The sequence below is a fragment of the Ambystoma mexicanum genome, chromosome 4p (assembly GCF_040938575.1).
Source record: "Ambystoma mexicanum isolate Mex_15411 chromosome 4p, UKY_AmexF1_1, whole genome shotgun sequence".
Taxonomy (NCBI): domain Eukaryota; kingdom Metazoa; phylum Chordata; class Amphibia; order Caudata; family Ambystomatidae; genus Ambystoma; species Ambystoma mexicanum.
The window spans coordinates 510,084,046-510,105,303 of record NC_090927.1 but is presented as its reverse complement, the minus strand read 5'-3'; the positions used below and the strand labels follow the sequence as shown (position 1 = coordinate 510,105,303).

General features: G+C 43.9%; 1 protein-coding gene across 1 annotated transcript in view; it reads right to left on the bottom strand.

The window, feature by feature from the left end:
* The window catches only part of LOC138453321 (ribonuclease H1-like), a 971,047-nt gene that overhangs the window by 601,336 nt on the left and 348,453 nt on the right, over positions 1-21,258 (bottom strand). Inside the window, exon 4 of the mRNA XM_069606029.1 lies at positions 13,740-13,839. Within this exon, the coding sequence (XP_069462130.1) occupies positions 13,740-13,839 (100 nt within the window). The remainder of the gene's footprint in view (positions 1-13,739; positions 13,840-21,258) is intronic.

Below are 21,258 nucleotides of genomic sequence, written 5' to 3'. Positions count from 1 at the left end.
TGGGAAGTCAGAGGGCAAAATCGAATTTGAAAGGAAACGCTAGCAGTTTTCAACACATGTGTACAAATGGGCTTTTGCAAAACTAAAGGAGAAAAATGCCAGTTTAAAATGTAAACTGATGAAGGAAAGCCTGCCATTACCTAGCAATGTGAAGGGGTTTGTGGCTGGTGAAAATACATACATGGGCTATGTTATTCCACAAGTTGGTTTTAATTCAGGACCAAATATCAGAAAATAAAGGTTTTAAACATCCTTGGCTGGATTTACAAGCTGTCAAAAACAGGTTATTCCGGTTGGCAGAGTTAAAGTGTCCCCCCTAGGAAGGGAGCCACACCATAAACTTTCAGGACACAAAAGTGGTAATTGCTAGCTTGAAAAAACTTTGAATGGACCAAGACAAAGAAAGTTCACACGCTCGTCAGACATTAGTCTGTGCTCCAGGCTGGAGCAATAGAAGTCCTGGGACACTAACCTGTGAAGTAGAGGGCGCTATAAAACCTTCAATCAAACTGGGAACTCCCACCCCACACAGGGCTGAAGTGACAGTTGGTGGCAGTTGAAAACGAAAAAAAAGGTCCAGTGCAAGACAAAGGACTGCCATTTGCTTCCAGAGACTATTTTATAAATACATTTAAGACTTTTTATCTCTGCAGCAAGAATTTGTAAAAATGCTATAGTTTAGATATGATTTTATGGCCTTTCACTGAAGACATGGTAGAATTCACTGACACTTTGGGGACAGAAAAGGCAAAGTATTGCGGATTACAAGAAAATCATCTATGTTGTTAATGCAAAGTTTTGTACATACATCCCTTATGATCATCCATACCCATGTATAAAGTTATGGAATTTTAGGCCGAATATTTCAACTGAAAATGAACAAAAAAGTATGACAAAACAATGTCTCACAGATTGCAGGATTGGGCGGCTGTGCTCTACATAAAATATGTAACCTGATTATGCCATTTATTATGGTGCCAAAACTGTACAAATGTGTGAATTCTGGTATGACAGATTTTTGGCAAAAGGGTCTGTGGGAGGTCTTTTTACATCATAAAATGCAACCTCCTAAACTGAGTCACATCCCAGGGGAGGCAACCAACATTGATTGTCCGTTTCCAGTTGTTTAGAGGCGGGTTTAGCTAAACCGGCCCAGCAATATAGTCTATGATGTCACTATGCATTATAAATAAGAGTCCCTGACAAGACTCTAGACACACACTCTTCCTGACGTTCCTGCGCTGTGTTCCTGTTCCATGCATCCAGATTCCAGACCCCAACTACAAGGCCAAAGCATTGCTGATCCTACTCCAGGGCCCACTGCAAAACCCAAGCAGTGCTGATCCCATTTCCAGCAAGGCCTCAAATCTGAAATCCCACTAAAATTCCCAAATAATCAAAGGGGAAAGCTGCGTTTTTTTTGGGAAGCATTCTGATACCACTAACTACATGCTCTCTGCAACCCTGACATCCAGCTGATCTTTAGTATCCAGTGACCAGAAATGCCAGTCCAGAAGTGCCATCCGGTGACCAGAACTGCCCAGCTGTTTGCCAGGCGCACTGCTGTGTAGTGACCAGAACCGTTTGACTACCCAAAAATCCCAAAATTAAAAAGTCGACCGAGTACAATTTCCACCCCATAGAAGCCCATAGTATAGCTCGTCTTTTTCCTTATCCCACTCTCCAAGTCATCCTATCCTTATCCTGATAACTTAAAACTGTCAGAATCATTCTTGCCACCCTGCCCTTGATTTCTAGTGCTAGCGCCATCTCTTTAGTAATTTTGTATTGTGTAATCCTACGCCAAAGACGACAATTGGTGCAACCAAATTCAAGCAGCTATGCTTGACAACCTCTACACCCTGCACACCAAAATCCTAGCCCATCAACAAGCTCTCTCTTCACTACTAGCCTCCCACACGGCTCCCTCCACATGCAATACAGCCAACCAGGCACCACAATTTGAATTCTCTGCCATGAGCGAATCAGAAGACACGGCACTTATAAAGTCCATTAAGCCCTCCAACTGCAAAGGCGACGCCTGCCCAGCTCACATCAAAAACTGTGCGCCAGCCCTCACCCCCTTCGTCAACACGTCCTTTCAATCGGCTCACGTACCGACTTCCCTTAAAGAAGCCTGTGTTAGACCACTACTAAAAAAAACATCCCTGGACCGCTGATACCTGGGAATTACAGACCTATCACCACCGTTCCGTTCCTCCTAAAGATTTTGGACAAAGCACCTTACCTACAAGTTCAAAAAAGTATCGAGGACAACCACCTTCTAGGGCTTCGCCAATCCGGTTTTCGGCCGCATCATGGCACCGAAACGGTACTACTTGACCCGAAAAATCAAATAGATGACCTTAGAGACGCGGGCAAACCTGCGCTCCTTCTGCTCCTAGACCTACCTGCCACCTTTGATCTGGTAGAACACAAAACCTTGTGCCACCATCTCTCGTCCATGGCAAATCTCTCTCCAAAGGCATGTGAATGGATCAACTCGTTCGTTAAGGAGAGAGTAATGAAGGTATTCTTGGACTTCTCTAGTGCCACCCCCAGTCCTATTAAATGTGGAGTCCCACAGGGCTCATGCATTGCTCCCACCCTCTATAACCTCTTCACCAGACCCCTGTTCAGAATCCCGGATTCCATGGGCATCTCATACACCAATTATGCTGATGACACCCAGGTGCTCATACCTCTCTCGGGGGATTATCTAGCTGACACCAACACCCTCAACCTCATCTATCTACTCCATCATTCAATCCTGGATGGCAGACAATTGGCTCTGTCTAAATAGTGAAAAAACTGAACTCCTGCTGATTGGATCTCCATTCTCACTGAACATACTAACAAGGAGTATCAAACCTTCACTATTGACAACATCCCCATCGCAGTATCTTAAGCAATTAAGACATTGGGTGTGTACCTCGAACCAAGCCCGACCATGGACAGGCGGGTCAATGCCATTGCTTCCTCTGCAGCGTATCACTCCAAGCTTATCAACGCTGTCGGACCATTCTTGACCCAACAGAATTGCATTACTATAGCTAGAGCCATCATCAGGTCCAGACTACATTACTGCAATGCCCTCTTCATTGGTACCTTCCAAAGAAACCTGGCTAAACTCCAGATAGCCCAGAATAATGCCTTAAGAGCAGCAACAGGCTTATCACGAAGGCAACACATTTCAGCCCTCAGGAGGCAGGTACACTGGCTACCTATCAAGGAAAGGGTTGTCTTCAAAACGCTATCCCTTACCCACAAATGTCTTCACGATCTCGCTCCTAGGTATCTAGTGCAAAGAATCGCCAGACAAACAGCGTCCAGACCTTCCAGGTCCGCCTATACCAATCGCATCTTGGTTCCCCGCACACAGAGTGCGTGCTGGGGGCTCGAGTTTCCCAACAATGGCAGCCTCTCTCTGGAACAAACTCCCAGAACAGATCAGATCAATAGAGTCTCATGCTGCCTTCTACAAGGCCTTAAAAACTAAACTCTTTGTCTGATAGGGCATATCCCCTTGCATAATATTTTACATATGCTACCTCACTGCACTCTACGGCGCATACCATGCTATGTAGAATAATGTATTCTGTAACCAACATTGTAAGAATAATGTATTCTGTAACCAACATTGCAATTAACTGTCTGTAAGCTTTTTTTTCCTGGGCCGCTTATTGTAAACCACAAGCCTGCCTTCTTAAGTATCCTTATAGCGCCTCGATGCCTGTGGGCTGCAGTGCGCTCTGCAAATCCAAAATAAAATCAAATAAAATGAGTCCTATTTCAAGTGATCGGACTGGTTTCCGCCAGGGTTGGGCGCTGGGGTTGAAGTCGCGAATCAACCCAGGCTCTTACTTGTCCATCTTTGGTGGCCTAGCCTGAATACTCTAGTGTAAAGTAAAACTATTCTTACCACAACTGACTTCGTTCCCTATTTCACAGCTCCATTTTACTCAAAGCGCACCTTTTTATGTCTTGCATAACTCACCCAATTTACCAGCTAGAGACCTACTTTCACTTCTAGAATACCCCTAGGCTATACCTATACACCCCTACCAAATAAGCGCACTCCAAATCAGTGTATTTTACTTGTTTTTATTAAAGAAGCGTTTAGGTTATTTCAGGTGGGAATTAAAAAATTTGCAGTTTTCAACGTACATTTTGCTGAAATCGGTTTTAAAATTTCCACTCATTTTCCAACTGTATGCTTTGGGTAATCCATTCTTTGTGATCGTTAGTGTCTTTTCATTGTTGCTTTAGTGAGGAATTATATTTGCTTCAAGGTTTTTAACGCACATTCATTATTTTTTGTCCATTTCCGAGTGTCATTTCATAACATTGAAGGGTTTTAAAATCTCTTATTTGGGGAGGGAAGGTCAGATTTGGATTCTGTTTCCTGTTTCTTACTCATGATTACCTGCTGCTTCTGTTTATCCACTCGGAATTAAAGGAATGGTTCGCCCAAACATTTTTATTTCAAAAATAGATAGGCAACCTAAAAAAAAAAAGAAGATTGGCGTTTTTTTTTTCGAAGTCCCTATGTAAAATTTTGAGCAATTCAAGCTCAAAAATTGAAAAAGTAAGCACATGGGCGCATCCATTTTGTGAAATGGCTGCCCGCCTGTGCTGGCTTTTGCGGCACTAATGCAGGAAAAGCCAGCCAGCTGTAGTAAACAAAAGCTACCACTTCATTGGTGCCGGGACTCGGAGGACGCAGACCGGAGACTACAGGCAGAAAAGCTGCATCTTGGTAAGTGCTATTTATTTATTTTTTAAAATAAGCACTAGCAGTGGTTTTTTTCCTAAGTTTTCCGGGCTGGAGGAGCCCGGAAAACTTAGAAATAAAACCGCAGCGACCGCAAACATAAATACGTTATTGTGTTTGAAAACGCTGCGGTTTTTCTTTCTAAGTTTCTCAGGCTCCTCTGAGCATGAATGCAAGGCTTACATAGTTACGTATACACAGGTTAGAGAGTTTACATATAGCAAGATGAACAATTTTTGCATGACTACAGGATATATACAATATGAACAAAAGGACTGATGCAAAGGTACATGCACCAAGGATATAAAACGTATATGGTTACATATACACAGGCTACAATATATACATAATGAAAGAATAAGGCAAGATATACAGTTTTCTTAATTGCAGGCTAGTGTTCTCAGGGGAGAGGGTGATGGGAGGCTAAGGATTGGTGGCAGTGATGTGTTTTATTAAGTTTTTCCTGAAGAGTGGATATGGTTGGTCAGCTCTCAACTCCGGGGGCAGTGAATTGCAACTTTTGGCAGCCTTAACAGTGAAGCCATTACCCCCGATGGTAGTAAGTTTGTATTTGGGGATATTTAGGCAATTGGTGTTCCCACTTCTAGTTGGTCTGAGAGAAGTTCTTCTCTGGAGTTTGTCTATAAGGTAGCTAGGGGCCACATTGTTCAAGGCTTTGTGTGTCAAAGAGAGTGTTTTTAGAAGTATTTTATTGGATGTGGAGAGCCATTTGTGTTGACGTCTCAAGGCAGAAATGTGGGTTTTCTTGTTTATGCCAAGGGCTGCTCTTAAGGCGTTATTCTGTAGCGTTTGCAGTTTTTGAATAGTAGATTTGTTAGCCCCAATGTAGAGGGCATTGCAATAGTCGATTCTAGAGAGTATAAGAGCTCTAGCCAGGATCAGAAAACTAGTGTCGGAGAGGAACGGTTTACCAGCTCTAAGAAGTTTGCATGTGTAAGCCGTAGCCGAGGTAAGGGATTTGACCTGCTTGTCAAAGGATAGTGTGGAGTCCAAGTAAAATCCCAAGGTTTTTACTTCCTTGGAGACTTTAATAGTATTGCCGTCAATATTGATGGATGAATATTCTTGACCTACTATTTTGATATTGGCCTGCAAACCCAATATTAGTTCGGTCTTATCATTCAAGCATAGACCGTGAGTGGCCATCCATGCTTGGATGATAAGGTAAACCTTGTTCACTAGGCCCATGTCCGTACCGTAATCCCCAGAAAGTGGTAAGAGAATCTGAGTATCATCTGCATAGTTAGTGTAGGTGATGCCCAGCTGGTCCAGATCGTCGAACAGTGGCTTAGTGAAGATGTTGTAGAGGGTAGGCGAGACGCAGGATCCTTGGGGAACACCACATAGGGTAGGTGTAGGATCGGCTGATGCTGAGGGGGAGAAGACTCTCATGGTCCTCTCACTCAGGAAGGACTCGATCCACTTGATAGCGTCCGTGGAGAAGTGAGCTGCAGAGTCAAGGTGCCGACATAAGACCTTGTGGTTGACCAGGTCGAATGCAGCAGAGAGGTCGAGTAGGAGTACTGTCCTTCCTTTGTCTCTCAACTCGTCTATTTGGGACTTGAGGTCGATTAGGGCAGTCTCAGTTTCGTGCAGGGGACAGAAGCGAGATTGTCTGTTGCCCAGGAGTTTGTGCATTTCTAAGTGCTTCAGGATTTGAGTGTAGGCGGCCTTATCCAATATTTTTAATAAAAATGGGACCGTGGTAATAGGCCGGTAGTTTGTAGGAATGAGGGGATCAAGTGTCTGTTTCTTGAGGAGTGGTAGCACCCAGGATTGCTTGAGGTTGGCAGGTATAGTACCTGTAGCAAATGAGGCATTTATCAGTTTGGTTATAAATGGGGAGAGTTCGCTAGCAGCATCTTTTATTAGCTGTGCAGGGCAGATATCGCCTTTGCAGTTTGAGGGCTTCAAAGATAGGATCATTTTTTTCTACCTCTAGGATGGACATTTTAGAGAAGTGGAATGTGGTATTATGTGCCGGTGGAGGCTCGTTGGGCAGGAGAGTGTTAGGCGAATGCACTAAGTTTAGAGCCTTCTTTTTTAGTTGAATTGTATTCTGAAGTGTCAATTTTATGCGCTAAGGCTTGTTGTATATCTGTAGTTTTACAAAGGTAGCGGGCGCCCCTCTCTCGCAAGAACAGACATGATAACCTGTTCAGTGGTTATTAACCACTTGAGAGTTCGCAGCCACTGCTTTTACTCACTGTGCCTTTCACAGATGGGAAATATCCATTTGCATATCAGTCTTTGTCCTGCCCAGGGGCAGTCCAGCACCGAAATACAATGGCAATTCCAATCTGAACGAGAGTACCACCAGCAACCCCATACACGTGTTTCACCCTTGTTGGGGATCATCAGTGAGGTGAAGCTGATGCCTCTCTAAGCACAGTGAGAGGGAGACCACGTCTGGTTGCCCCCAGTGGCTGCGAACTCTCAAGTGGTTAATAACCACTGAACAGGTTATCATGTCTGTTCTTGCGAGAGAGGGGCGCCCGCTACCTCTGTAAAACTATTTTTTAAGGAACCTGGGATTGGTAACCCTAGGTCTCCTGGGGGCAACCAGACGTGGTCTCCCTCTCACTGTGCTTAGAGAGGCATCAGCTTCACCTCACTGATGATCCCCAACAAGGGTGAAACACGTGTATGGGGTTGCTGGTGGTACTCTCGTTCAGATTGGAATTGCCATTGTATTTCGGTGCTGGACTGCCCCTGGGCAGGACAAAGACTGATATGCAAATGGATATTACCCATCTGTGAAAGGCACAGTGAGTAAAAGCAGTGGCTGCGAACTCTCAAGTGGTTAATAACCACTGAACAGGTTATCATGTCTGTTCTTGCGAGAGAGGGGCGCCCGCTACCTTTGTAAAACTATTGTTGTATATCTGTACACCAGGATTTGTCCTTGGTGCAGACGTCCGGGATAGCAATAGGAGACTCTAGTTCTTGGAGTATGCAGAAGAGTTCTTTCATGCTTGAGTTTGAGTTAGCAATACGTTCGTCGTAGGAGTCACGTTTTGCTTGGCAGATTTCTTTTTTGTAATATGAGGAAAGTGCAGTTAATTTAGCTTTATTCTCACTAGAGGGGCATAGTCTCCAATTTGTTTCACTTTTGTTCTTTAAGGTGAGAAGGTCTTGGAGTTGTGGGGTGAACCATTTGTTCAGGTGGGATATGGGTTTGCTCGGTCTGAGTTTGATGGGAGCAATTTTATCCAATGTGGTGAGCATGACATTGTTAAATTCCTGAACTAGGCTGGTGGGGTCGAGATTATCAGGCAGTGCGTTGAGAGTAGGCAGTATGGCGGGGATAATTTTTTCTCCCTTAATACTTCTGTTGCTTCTGGTTGGGCATGGTGGCGCTCGTGGTCGAGCCAGTGGAGTGGGTCTGATAGTAGATAAGTGAAAGGAGATCAGAGAATGGTCTGTCCATGCTAAAGGCAGGATGGAGGTGATAGTGGCAGAGCAGTTAAGGTCCGCTACCCAGTCCAATATTCTCCCTTTAAGGTGGGTGGGTGTGGTGACATTTTGGGTAAGGCCTAGTGCTTTGATCGTGCTAGCTATTTCTGTGGCATTTTTGTCCGTTTGGTCATTAAATCCTAAGTTGAAGTCGCCTAATATAAGTAGTTGCATGGTAGGTTTTAGGTTGTTCATAATTATATTATGCAAGTCTTCCTCAAAAGGTACCAAGAGGGCCGGGTGGTCTACTAAATAAGATGTATGGTAATGGATTGCGAATTGTTTATCTGAATTTTGGCAGTGAGGGTTTCACATGATTGTAGAGGCTGGGTGGGGGCTAGTCTGAGACCAAGAGCCGTTTTAGAAATAATAGCAATGCCACCACCTCGTGCATTATCACGGTCTTGTATGATTATGGTGTAGCCATCAGAGACAGCTAGCATGAGGGCAGGTCCTGCTGCATTATGGAGCCAAGTTTCCGTAATTGCAAGATAATCCAGGTTCCCTTCCGTAATTAAGTCAGCAATATCCGTAGCGTGAGCGACTAGTGATCTAGCATTAAGGAGCGCTCCCTTGAGAGGGGGGCTTCAAGAGTTTTGTTAGCTCGGATGGGTTTGTCTACAGTGGGGCAAGCTTTAGGTTGGAGGTTATTAAGCTGGAGGGTGTTTACATTCAAGGTAGATGTTTGAGTAGGCCATTTAGATTGGCTGGGCAATCGTGGGCTAGGTTTGTAGTTGGTTTTGAGGTTGGAGGCCAGAAGGGCTCTTCTCAGTGGTTTGTGTAGTTTAGCTAGTCTTGCGCTGAGTCTGTTTCTATTGGGTGTGGTGCAAGGTAGGGAGGCATAGAGTATTGTTTCTTGGGCCTTACAGAATGTGGAGAGGTTAGGTTGCATAGCGTTAGTAGTGAGTTGGCAAGGGTTTGAGGCAGGTGTTGGTGACTGATTGATGTGAACTTGACTGCTAGGGACAACCTGTGTGACTGTAGCCATGATACAGAGGACTAATGCTAGGTATAGCATCCTTCCAGTTCCAGTGGCAGGAGAATGTGTTCTAATGGCGACCATAGGGCACAACACAGGGCTTAGCATAGGTCCGATGTGGTCTAATGGCGACCGTAGGGCACAATACAGGGCTTAGCATAGGTCCGATGTGGTCTAATGGCGACCATAGGGCACAACACAGGGCTTAGCATAGGTCAGGTGTGGTCTAATGGTGACCATAGGGCACAACACAGGGCTCAGCATAGGTCAGATGTGGTCTAATGGCGACCGTAGGTTGTGTTTCTGCCTAAATCTGCTTTCCCATTTGGGGCTTTAGGGCTCCCCACGAGGAGCCCTAGAGCCCCAAATGGGAAAGCAGATTTAGGCAGAAACACAGCGGCATGTAAACACAACCGTGTTGCGTTTCTGCCTGCCTTTGCTTTCACTTTGGGTCTCCGGTGCTCTCCTGGGGGAGCACCGGAGACCCAAAGTGATAGCCACGGCAGGCAGAAACACAATGTGGTTGTGTTCGAAAACGCTGCGGTTTTTCTTTCTGAGAAACTTAGAAAGAAAAACCGCAGCGTTTTCAAACACAATAACGTATTTATGTTTGCTACCGCATACATAAATACAACGTTTTTAAAGCTGCAGTTTTATTTCTCCAGCCTGGAAAACTTATAAAAAAAACGCAGCTAGTGTTTATTTTTATTTAAAAAATAGCACTTACCGAGATGCAGCTGCAGCTTTTCTGCCTGTGGTCTCCGGTCCCCGTCCTCCACGTACAGCACCAATGAAGGAAAAGCCACCCAGTGGTAGCTTTTGTTTACTACAGCTGGCTGGCTTTTCCTTCATTAGTGCCGCAAAAGCCAAAGCGAGCACAGCGGCGGGCATCCATTTCACAAAATGGATGCCCCCATGTGCTATCTATGAGCTTGAATTGCTCAAAACTTTACATAGGGACTTCAAAAAACAAAAACACCAATTGTTTTTTTTTATGTTGCCTATCTATTTTTGAAATAACATTTTTTTGGGTGAACCATTCCATTAATTATTTGTGGGTGCTATCTTTCCTAAATCAAAAAGTGCTCCTATTCCGCTGTGCATATGTTCCACTAGAAGGTTCAACCCAGTGCATTGCTCACATTCTCATTGCAATTATCACCTCATTGGTGATTGCTGTCCCATATTAAAAGTGTATGATTTCTTTTGAATTTTAAGATAAATAAATATTGTATTTTTTTACCAACCAGCCTGGTTCATGGTCCATTGCGACCCGGGGTATTTGAAAAAGGGTGTATGTAATATGAGTGGTGTACCATCTCAATATTGAATCTATATAACAGATGCAAAGCAATATTGGGAAGTCGTGCGCTGCATTCTAGGCCGAGACAAAGGTGTGTGTCGCCTGATTCAAATCCTTAACAGTGGCCAGGGAAAGGCACAAACTGCCCGATCCTGACCCTGGGGGTGGCTATTTGAGGGAGGACCACATGGGGTCGGGGGGAAAGAGTCGACCCTCATGGGTCTGGAGAGGTATTGCCAGGCGAGAGATGGTATTCCCACTTTCCCCTAGAACCTGATGACCCCCCCTCCACCCAATACCACAGACCTTTATGGCATACGGTAATGTTGCATTAGAATCGCCTATGATTGACAAATGTCAAAACTCTGCAAACAAATATCAAAACCCCTTTACACGTCGGCCCCGGCCAAACTCCCATATCTTTATGGCTTATTATGGTATAGATCCAGTTCAGCCACCTTACTTCAATAGAAGTACTCTTTCTAACGTCTTCTGTAAAGACACAGACAAGGAAGAGCATGGGAACAATACAGAGCATGTTACTGGAGGCGCGGTCTGGTTTGTAGAGCCCAGGAGGTGGCACTGTGACTAAAAGCAGGAAAAGTCAAGATAGAAGGCGATTCACTTCACCTTCGGGAAGCTGAGAGAAGCTAAGCAGTCGAGCACGGAGATGCCAGACGAGAGCAGAGAAATCTCCCTAGCACAAGCTGGGAAACCAGAGAGTGAAGAGCAAGCCGAAGCTACTGCACGGAGAGAAGGGAAGGCAGAGGCCGGCCAGAAGGCGCATCCCTGAGGGCACCGAAGACACCGAACTTAGACGTAAGGCAGTGGAGAAGCTTTGCGCCAGCAAGGGAAGACAGAGTGTCAGGAAAACACCCTTCTGCTGCAAGGCAGAGCCTCTCGCACTGCGACAAGAAGCCAAACACCAAGAAGGACCCGAGAGGGAGCAGGGAAGCACAGAAAGCCATCACAACGCCAGTGAGCCTACGATAGGGGCTGGGACACCAGGCTGTGCTCTGGGAACATATTACCTACCGAAAGTGGGGAACAGAATCCCACAGCTTGCATACTAAGTTTTCTGAATATCCCCAATGCGTGGGGAAGTTAAAGGACAAGAACACAGAAGTAAATAACAGAAAAGGAGTACAAGAAAAAGTGACTTGGGGAAGGGGCATAGCCTCTGTGTCCTTAATGATGAAGATTGTGAAAGACCTGGCAGGAGAGTAAACCAGGCTGTGTGATTGCGAGTCTGGGACCACACCCAAATTCAGTGAACAGTCCTGGCAGGAGAGTATACCAGGCAGGCCTATGGGAAGTAGAAAATCCAAGGTAAGGAAATCCTACATCTTGGGGTGAAAAGGTGAATTCAGTGTGCAAAGCACAGAGTAGAAAAAGAACCCTGTGTGTGGAATCCAGGGGAAGAAAGCCATACCCCCTGGAGCGGTAAATAACATAGGCTGGAAAAATAACTGACTTTAAGCTGGGATGAAGCTGAGAAACTCTGGGTATGAGAACCTCTCCCTCCCTTCCTGAGGATTGTGGAACTTATTGGAACTTTGACCATAGTTTGTACACCCTTTTCGGAACTTTATGTTGAAACATTGGAAAAGCTACAGATGGCGAGCTGAAATACTTTATCCCTTTTCACATTTCTTTGGAGTTTAGCTTGTAAGGGTCAGGGTAGGATTTTAGACAGGACGGAAAACTTATTTTTGGACATTCTGACGCTGACATCCTTTATCATTGAGGAAGGAAAACCCCTCACAATTATAGGTCTTTCTCCAACCCTTCTTTTACTTTAATAAAAGTATATAGCAACCATTGCAATGCCTCTGTGACAAGAGTCTTACTCCGGATTCATTGCAGTCCTTAATTCCATTCTCAAAAACGACTGTATTTGAGAGCGCTATTTGGACAGATCATTTTATCCTGCCCAAAATTGCAGCAACAAAGACCCATATCACAACAATATGGCTACCAAATTTCCTCTAGATGCGGGTTATAAAGGCTCACAAAGTGATGGCTTTTTTTCACCACTAGATCTCTTCTCATCGTTCAAGTAGGGTCATGCCTGTCTATGCATGCCCAGTCAACAACGCAAATGCGCACAACCCTCCCCGGCACACAAGCGATTATGTCCTAGGTGTACGTCATAGCAAGGAAATTAGTGATTAGAATACTCCCTCCTGGAAGCAGCAGTAATTAGTGATGAGTGCATCACACTGTTGCTCTCTAACTATGTAACCTTTTGGTTCCTAGTTTAACCACCACAGAGAAGCTTTATATGGAAAATGAAAAAACGAATGTGCATTGGTCGTTTAAGGGTATTGGTAGATGCCACAGAAGATCAATCTAAACTACTACATTATCCAGTTTGGTATAACCTCTTGCGTCCCCCCCCAACCTCTAGCCTGATTGCATTTGCATGTTTTTAACCTGCAACTGGCTTTTTTCTGAGTTTTATTTTTCCGATACTCTCGGCTATAACCTGGTCTATAACTGCAGTGCTATTTCGCATCGAGAAAAATTAAAAATATTGCGGCTGTTTCATTTATAAACGCCTGGATACTGAATTTACAAGGGCAGATCTAGCTACTTATTTTGGTGAAGGGGGCATCCCCTTTTCCATCAATTTTTTTTTATAGTAATGTATGGAATAAGCAAAAACTGACCTTTTCTGTCTATGGAATAATTAAAGGAGAGTAGGCTGAAAGTGCTTTTTTTTGTTTTCTTAATGATTTGTTTATTTTTTAAGGAATGTTTCCCAAACTTTCCAGTGTGAGGGGGGAGGGGCAGGGTGTCGTCGGTCATACGATTTTGTTTGCATATTTTCAGCTAAATCCGTCTTTCAAGTCAACGGTATTTAGCAATTCATTTTTTTTTTTTTTAATTTCCTATGTAACTCTGTTTTACCTTAACGATAGGGCGGCGGTTGCCACCCTATAATATATCTATCAATCAATCATCGACGCATGACGGATCATGCCTCCTTGTACACATGGGTTAGGGATAGTGCAACAGACCCCCCCGTCGACATCCATTTTCCAAAATAGAAAAAACAATATGTACTACTACAAGCCAACCACTAGATGGTAAAGCATGTAAATCTGAGAAGATTTCAAAGCCTCAGAAATATGTACACACACACACACACACACACACACACGCACGATATACAGTCCTGCTGAATCTGGAGAGATACTTACAGATGATGACCTCGTCCCCAGTATACACCTATTCCAGCTCGAGCCTTCAACTTTCCATTTCTTGAACAGCAGCCATCTGTGTATACAACTGCAGATTCTCCTGTAAAGGGAGATTGTGATATGGATAAGCAAATTAATAAGCACAAAAATTACCATACAAAAAGTCAAGTGAATAGATTAAAAACCTTGTTTGGAATAGTTCGGACAATGTCATATTGAAGGTAAGATCATCTTGCATGTTTTTAGGAGGACGCTTCTTTTATAGTGCTGGGAAGGAGAAAGGCGCATACACTTTTCTTTTTTAATGTTCTGATGGGCATATTTGAGTCCAAGGCACGTTTAAAGTGCAAGATTGTTGCCATACACTGTTAGGATCCTACCTGCCTGATACCCAGCACCACTAAATGCACACTTGCAAAGAACTACAATGTTAAAACTCACAAACTGCCTCTGCAATCATTCCAGGTTTTGGCAAATGGTTATCTACTTCCAGGCCTTGAGGGGCAAAAACATGTTGGATTTTCAGGATATCCCTCTTTAATAGTCATAAGATACATTTGTATACAATGATTCTGCATGTATGCAAATTTAACTCATGAATACTTATGGAGAGATATTCTGAAAACCAGTCAGGTTTGCAGCCCTCGAGTTGAACACTACTGGGTTAAACTATCAAATGCATTCTGGTAGATGCATGCTGTCCAAGAAGCAGAGGGTTGGGGAGGCTTTCCAAGTACATTTACTTGCAGCAAGATACAAAAAGCTGGAGCTGGATTACTTTCACTTGCTGTAAGCAACTGGCAGCTAGGCTGCCAAGAGCTGGAGAGACCTTAATTATAATCTACTGCTGAAGGCTTCTGAAGCCTGAAGAGGATGTGATTGGACACAGCAGACACTGCCATCGACTTCACCATGTTGGATGTGGGCTTGGAGGGCTTTCATAAGTTCACTTTCAGCAGTAGCAATTGTTCCATCAACTACCTTCACTGAGAGTTCCTGCTTCATGCTTGTGTGGCTAGTTTTTGAGCCTTTTCCTGCTATCTTGCTTTTGGCTACTGAATCCTGCCTGCTGTAGGTGTTTTCCAGCTGTTGTCCGGTTTGATGTTAAATCCAATTATTTTTCTGACAGTATTTGAGTTGCTTTTCTGACTTTTTGAAACACCCTGGTTTTGCTGTGAGTACCACCCCTCCCACTTACAGACTTGCCGTGCCAAAGCTGTTCCTACTCTTTCGCTCTGTAATCCAAGTTTCATACTTTACTGTCATTGTCTCCTGTTTTCCAATTCCACGTAACTGCTAAGTTTGCAGCAACCTCCAATGTATCAACTTACTTGCACATTTCGTTTTTGCTGTATTAATAGACTTCTGTCCATAGTATAAGTACCTGCTCTTGAAGTGGTGCAGTGAAAGTGGTTTGCCGTGGTCCGCTGGGGATGGCGTGAGGTGCATATCTGCTTCACCCCCACAGAAGCTCTCTTCCAGCTCCTCAGACAGGACAGGACTGGCTAAAGGTACCTATTAACTGAGTATTGCTGATTGTTGATCTTTTTGCTGCAGTACCGCGACTTGTTAGTTCTTGAACATCATGCCGGGTCTACTCAGCGGCAAGTCAACGGGGTGTAACACAGACTTAAGGAGGGGGGCTTAAACTCCCTCCCACGGGTACGCTCTCACCTGATGCAAATTCTTCTGCTGTGGTGGGTTCCCTACGTAGAGTTTCGGCAGATATGGAAAAGACTAGCAGGCAGAAAAATGCAGACGCCTCTGTTTCATTAACCCACGCAGATCCGGAGGATCTAACAGAACGCATAGGGTCGAATGTTGTCTCTGATGTGTCTATTCTGCCCCGGTGGTCTCTTTTGAGCTAGCAAAAAGAGTGTGCTTATCCTTGGGGGGGGGGGGGGTGGTCTCCAGGAACCCCTTTCTGACCTAGGGACATGGACAAAGTTCAACTCTTCAAGGCTCCTTACTTCCAACCTGCGCACAATGAGAATGACATGGCTTGCCAATCCTCCCAGATACCCACAATGTCTTTAACCAGCCTGGCCCAATGTCAACACGCTACTCATCACCACCTCTTGATGAGACAGGAACATGATTTTAAAAACGGTATTACTATGAAACAGGATTCCCATGTTCAGGAAGAACTAATGGTTGATGCTTTTTCTTTTCCGGTTCTCTCAAGGATTTTAGATACTATTGATAGAGGTCACGATGTAAATATGTACGAACTGAGAGAAGTACGATAAGCTTTGAAGGACTTGCTTGCAAAAGTCAATTTTATTGAAGGTTTTATTTTGGCTCCGAGTGCTCCAGGTGCTATTTGTAAATACTTCTTGTTTGGGGGCACTCATACTGCTTCTAATCTAGTTTCTGCCCAATCTTTTCTGGTAGACTTTAGCTTATCCCCTGTAAAGCCAACGGAGACAGTCTCTGTAGATGAGGGGCATGCTGCTAATACACAGATCCCACTACCAAAGGTTATTGAGCCCCAGGTTTTGCTGTCTCCAAGTGATATTCCATTGCAGCCCGCCCGGGAAGTGGTGGGAGGGCAAGCGCCCTCTCACAAGGTGGCTACTGTTGGCGAGTCAGTACCGCCTGTTGAAATTGTCCGTAAAAGGAAAAAGAGCCAAGAATAGTAGAAAAACTAGCTTGGTCCCCTCAGGAAATAATAAAGTTTCTCTTAAATTTCTGTGGTCAATCAAGGAACAGACTGAATTACTTCCGGACAACTTGGGTGGCCTTACCAAGACACGGATTCGCACATAGATGGGGTTGATGGTCCAACAGTTGGTTTTGCAGAATTAGAAGAGCGTGGATAAAGATTTATGAATTACAAATGAACAATTATGATTTGTTTGATGATATGAAAAGACAATCCAAATAATCTTTACCTGAAGAAGGGCTACTTAGAGCCCAAAACACGTAGTAAAGGATAGGGACACAAGATAACTCCCTATCAGATTACTTGGACAACAAGTTGGGAAGTGGTTTATTACCCATGAATACGAATTTATCTGTGAAGGTTAACAGTGAAGGAAATATTGTTTGGTGTTTCTAACCTTCTTTCTCACTTTTTTGAAAAAATTGTTTTGTTGACTTATATGAAAAATTGATATAGATATGTTTATGTGAAGCTATCTGATCGGAATAATTTCTTTTGGTGATAAAAAGTGTAAACCACGAAAATGTATAAAAAACTTAAACATAAATCAGAAAATGTATGTAAAATTGAAGTGCGTGTTCAACTGTAATCTATAACTTGTTAGTTATTGTGTGTGCCCTTAGTTGTACCTTGCTTCCACAAGGTACCTACTTCTTACACAATTTTTAGATCTGGTAGTACAGGTCTACTAGGGACCACCAGAAATTTGGTTAAAAGACATGAAGGTTTATCTATGAAATTTACATTTGAATAGCAACAAGTGCACCTCTACTCTTAACTTTGTTCACATATTCAATTGAATCTGATGAGAAGGCCCTGCAGGCCTTTTTGCCAGAGACCACCAGGCCCTTGATACAAGCTACTGTAGTAGGTGGGGATAGGCCAAGAGTGTCTGGTACCCATGTGTCCATGAACCCTGCCTTAGTGAAACTGCAGCCTACTGCCCCACCCTTTGAGCCAGCAAGGACGACTAAACTGCCATTGCCTACAGGACCTGCTAAATTCCTGGCAATGGAATAAAGGAGGAAGTCCCTTCTATAGACAGCTGGGTTCGAAGGCTTACCTACAGGGTCAGCTAGATTCCCTAAGGGTCCATCTGGGGGGTTCCATCTTTAGACTACCAGTGATGGGGGAGGTAACGGATGTAAACCGAGAGGCCTCGCTTTCAGGTGTGACCACAAGAACAAGGGGGTGGATCAGCTGAGCTATTTATACCGGAGTCGTACTTTTAAGGTTAAAGAGCTTGATCCGTTAAACCACCAATATATCCTAGCATTATTTGGTAAAATAACAAGCCTACAATCTCTGTACTCAAAGGATATAGCCAGAATATTTCTTTTGGATTTTAGGGTTGTTGATATGGTCAAAATTGTTGTTTTACTCTAAACTCAACTATAACCTAGTTGTTGCCGAAGCAGAATGTTTGCTAAACATGGGGTACTCCTTATCTGAGGATTGGCCACAGGACATCTTACAGGGACCGAATCAGAGTGGAGATGGCGGACCTGAGCTTAATCCACAAGAACCCTTAACAATAAATGTAAATCTGGCTGCTACAAATATGTCCAATGATGGTCCTTCTTGGACGCTTAGCCATGTTGTGAAATACGATTGGTCTCGCATCATAAATTCCCTACACGAACATAACCCATTGAAAAGGGACACCCGCTGAATTTCTCCAGTTAGGATTGTCTCCTGGAATACACGTGGGTACAGCCATCTTCGCTCTAATAGGGAATTATGGAATGCGGCTGACCTGCTATGTATTCAAGATTCTTTTATGCTTGAAACGCCTCTTGTGGGTGGCTTTACTGTTGTGCATAAACCTGCGAGAAAACGACCAAAGGGTAGGTCTTATGGCGGCTTAATTAGTGCGTGGTGTGTGTCTCCTGGCTCCAACATTGAAAATTTGTCCATGGGCCATGCAGACATTCTAGGCTGTAAAATAATATGGTTTGATCCATCCGACGAAGCTTTAAAATGGCTGATGGTCTTAAATATCTATTTGAATCCTAAATCGACTTCCTTGAGAGACCTTTTAACATCCATTATTAAATAATTTGATGTGTATTCTTTGTTCCCCAATGTGTGGTTTTTTATTTTGGGCGATTTTCATACGGAATGCTTAGATGACGAGTAGCATCTATCTGGGGCAAATAGACACTTCTCTCAATCTGCAAGAGCACCAGGAATACTTTTTCGAGCGCGTCTCGACAGCCTAAACCTTGTACCCTTAAACGGGAACATTTTAGATGACGTCCCTCCCAATTATACTTGGTCAGATGGCTGGAGAAAATCTACGCTGGATTTTATATTTGTTTCTACTCGTATCTTCCTACTAATTGCTTTAGAGTTGATTCTAAGAGTGGTAGCGATCACTTGTGCCTTCGGGTATGCTTTGGAGGTATTGGTATAGTGGATCTCCCTGATCAGATCTCAGGTTCCGTTGATATTAATCCTTGAAATCATGCTATAATTTGGCGACCCAAATATACCTCTAGGTTTAATGCTAAGATTGATCATGATTTATTGGGTGGGGGACTCTTTGTTGACATGTCCCCTCTCTTTCTCTCCTCATTTACAGGATACGTTTGTAGCTTTAATCAAGTCTTCGAGTCTTAGAATGGACAGCAATCGCATGGACATAGCCCATAAATTCAGCGCAGAGATTTGTGCCAGGAAGAAGCAGTTGAGAGGGGACATTAGAACAGTTCAAAAATGGGGCCCTAATGCACACATGATCATAGCAAAGTTGAAGCAAACCTATAGAAATTGGGCGAAGGGTCAGCGTGCTTTGCTACCACAAAGATGCAGAAAACATGCTTACAGTCCTGGCCTCTAAAGATATGGCTAACTTTTGGAGACTGATAAGGGGGGGGGGGGTGAGATGTCCAATTCTCGATGCAGCACCAGCCGATTCCGGGCCAGGTGTGGGAGAAATACTTCTGCAATCTGTATGCTGCTATAACACGCACTAATGTCTGTATCCGTGACTTCTGGGGTCCTTCCGGGTATGGATGCTTGGGAGCTATTCAACATCAATCCTGCATGGATTCAATTGGCTAGTGGGCAGGCCAAGTCTTCGAATGCCCCCGACGGCCTCTCCAATCTAACATTAAAATCAGCACCGCTCCTATGGGCTGAGGTGCTATTTCAATTGTTTTGCAATGTGGTTGGACGTGCTAAATGTCCTGTGACTTCGAGGGAGGGGCTATCTCCCTTTTGGATGCTTCCTATAAAATATTCTCTGGTTTCCTATTGCACGCACTCGAGAGATGGGCTACCAGTGCCAATAAGTTGGACATGAATCAGTCAGGTTTCCGCAAGGGAACTAGTAGAGCTTTAAATTGCTTTGTGTTACAACCTTTGAAGGATCAGGTATTTCAATCTAAGCGTACCATGTATCTTTATTTTCTTGATGTTTCTAAGACATTTGACTGTGTGGATCAAGCTAGACTATGGGGGATGCTCAGGTTATGGGGTTCTCCAAAGGCCTTGGGTCCAGATGCTGGAACTCTTGCATAAAGACATCGGAATCAAGGTTAGGCTGGACAAAAAGGGCATGTACTCTGGTTAGATTACTGTGGACCTTGGCTTGCGCCAGGGGTGTCCCCTAACTTCTTTTCAGTTCAAGCTATATATCTTTGGAATCAGGGCAGCATTGGAAGGTACTGGGGTTAATGCACGTGAAAATTCAGTATCTTCTATACGCTGACAATCTCAGCTTACTCTACTATACTGCAATAGGTCTACAGAAATCTTAAGCACTTTCACAGGATTTCTTTAGGGACCTTGGGTTGGACATCAGTGTGTCCAAATCTAAAATCTTGGTTATTAACTGCAGAAAGATCTTGTCGGTATGGCGAACTTTGGTTGGTACATTGATGGCAAGAAGCTGGAGGTAAGCACTGACTTCAGGTATCTTTGTGTTGTGATCAAAACAAATCAATCAGTGTCCCTGGCTAACCAGGGCTTGAAGCTGGACGCCATACAAGCGGCTGCGCAACTTCGAGTACTGGACAGAAAGTATAGTCACTTCTCACTACTGCCTGCACTCAAAATGAATAACCAGGTGTTAGTTCCAAAATTAACCTATGGTGCTGAGGTTCGGGATGTCGGGTTAGAATGGGCCAAGATGGAATCCTTTATCTAGAAATATTTTTTGTCGCTTCCAGGGGGTACTCAGTTTCCTGCGGCTAAACATATTTTGGGTCTTGCATCTTTAGACACAAAGGTTCTGTGGAGAAGAATTTTGCTTTTAAGATCCATTATGTACCCACCAGCATAAACCTTATAAATACAGTTGAATGCACTTTATAATCAGGGTAATTGTCTGCCGCTTAAGGCTTGGACAAAATCTGTCTCGATCATGCCGAATGAGAAAGCGGTTTCGCTTGCAGAATTAGAGCACAATCCAGCCAAGGTTAAAAAGATACTGGCTGAAAATGACTGGATCAAAAATAGAAACCTACTGCTCTCTTAGAAGCTGTTCGATCACTTTTCTCTGAATATTAAACCTTTTCATTTTTCCGAGAAATGTATGCCAAAACATGCCTCGAGATTCCTTCGAAAATGTTGGTTACGCATAAAATGAAATGTACTCCCGAACCAACAATGTCCTAGGTGGCTGGCCCTCGGCGCCACCTAGTGATCGTTTATGTCGCTGTTGCAGACGTACTGGTGAAACCTTGAAACGTGGAGTGTTGGCCCCTAACTTGTCTACGTGAGGATGTTTTTAAGTCTTATTTTATTGCAAGCCCTTTGCTAACTTGGGAAATGCTTTGGTGGAATCAATTAGTCAATTCCAATGATCGTCTTAATTAATGTGATGAATTTTCTGAATCCACTGTCGTC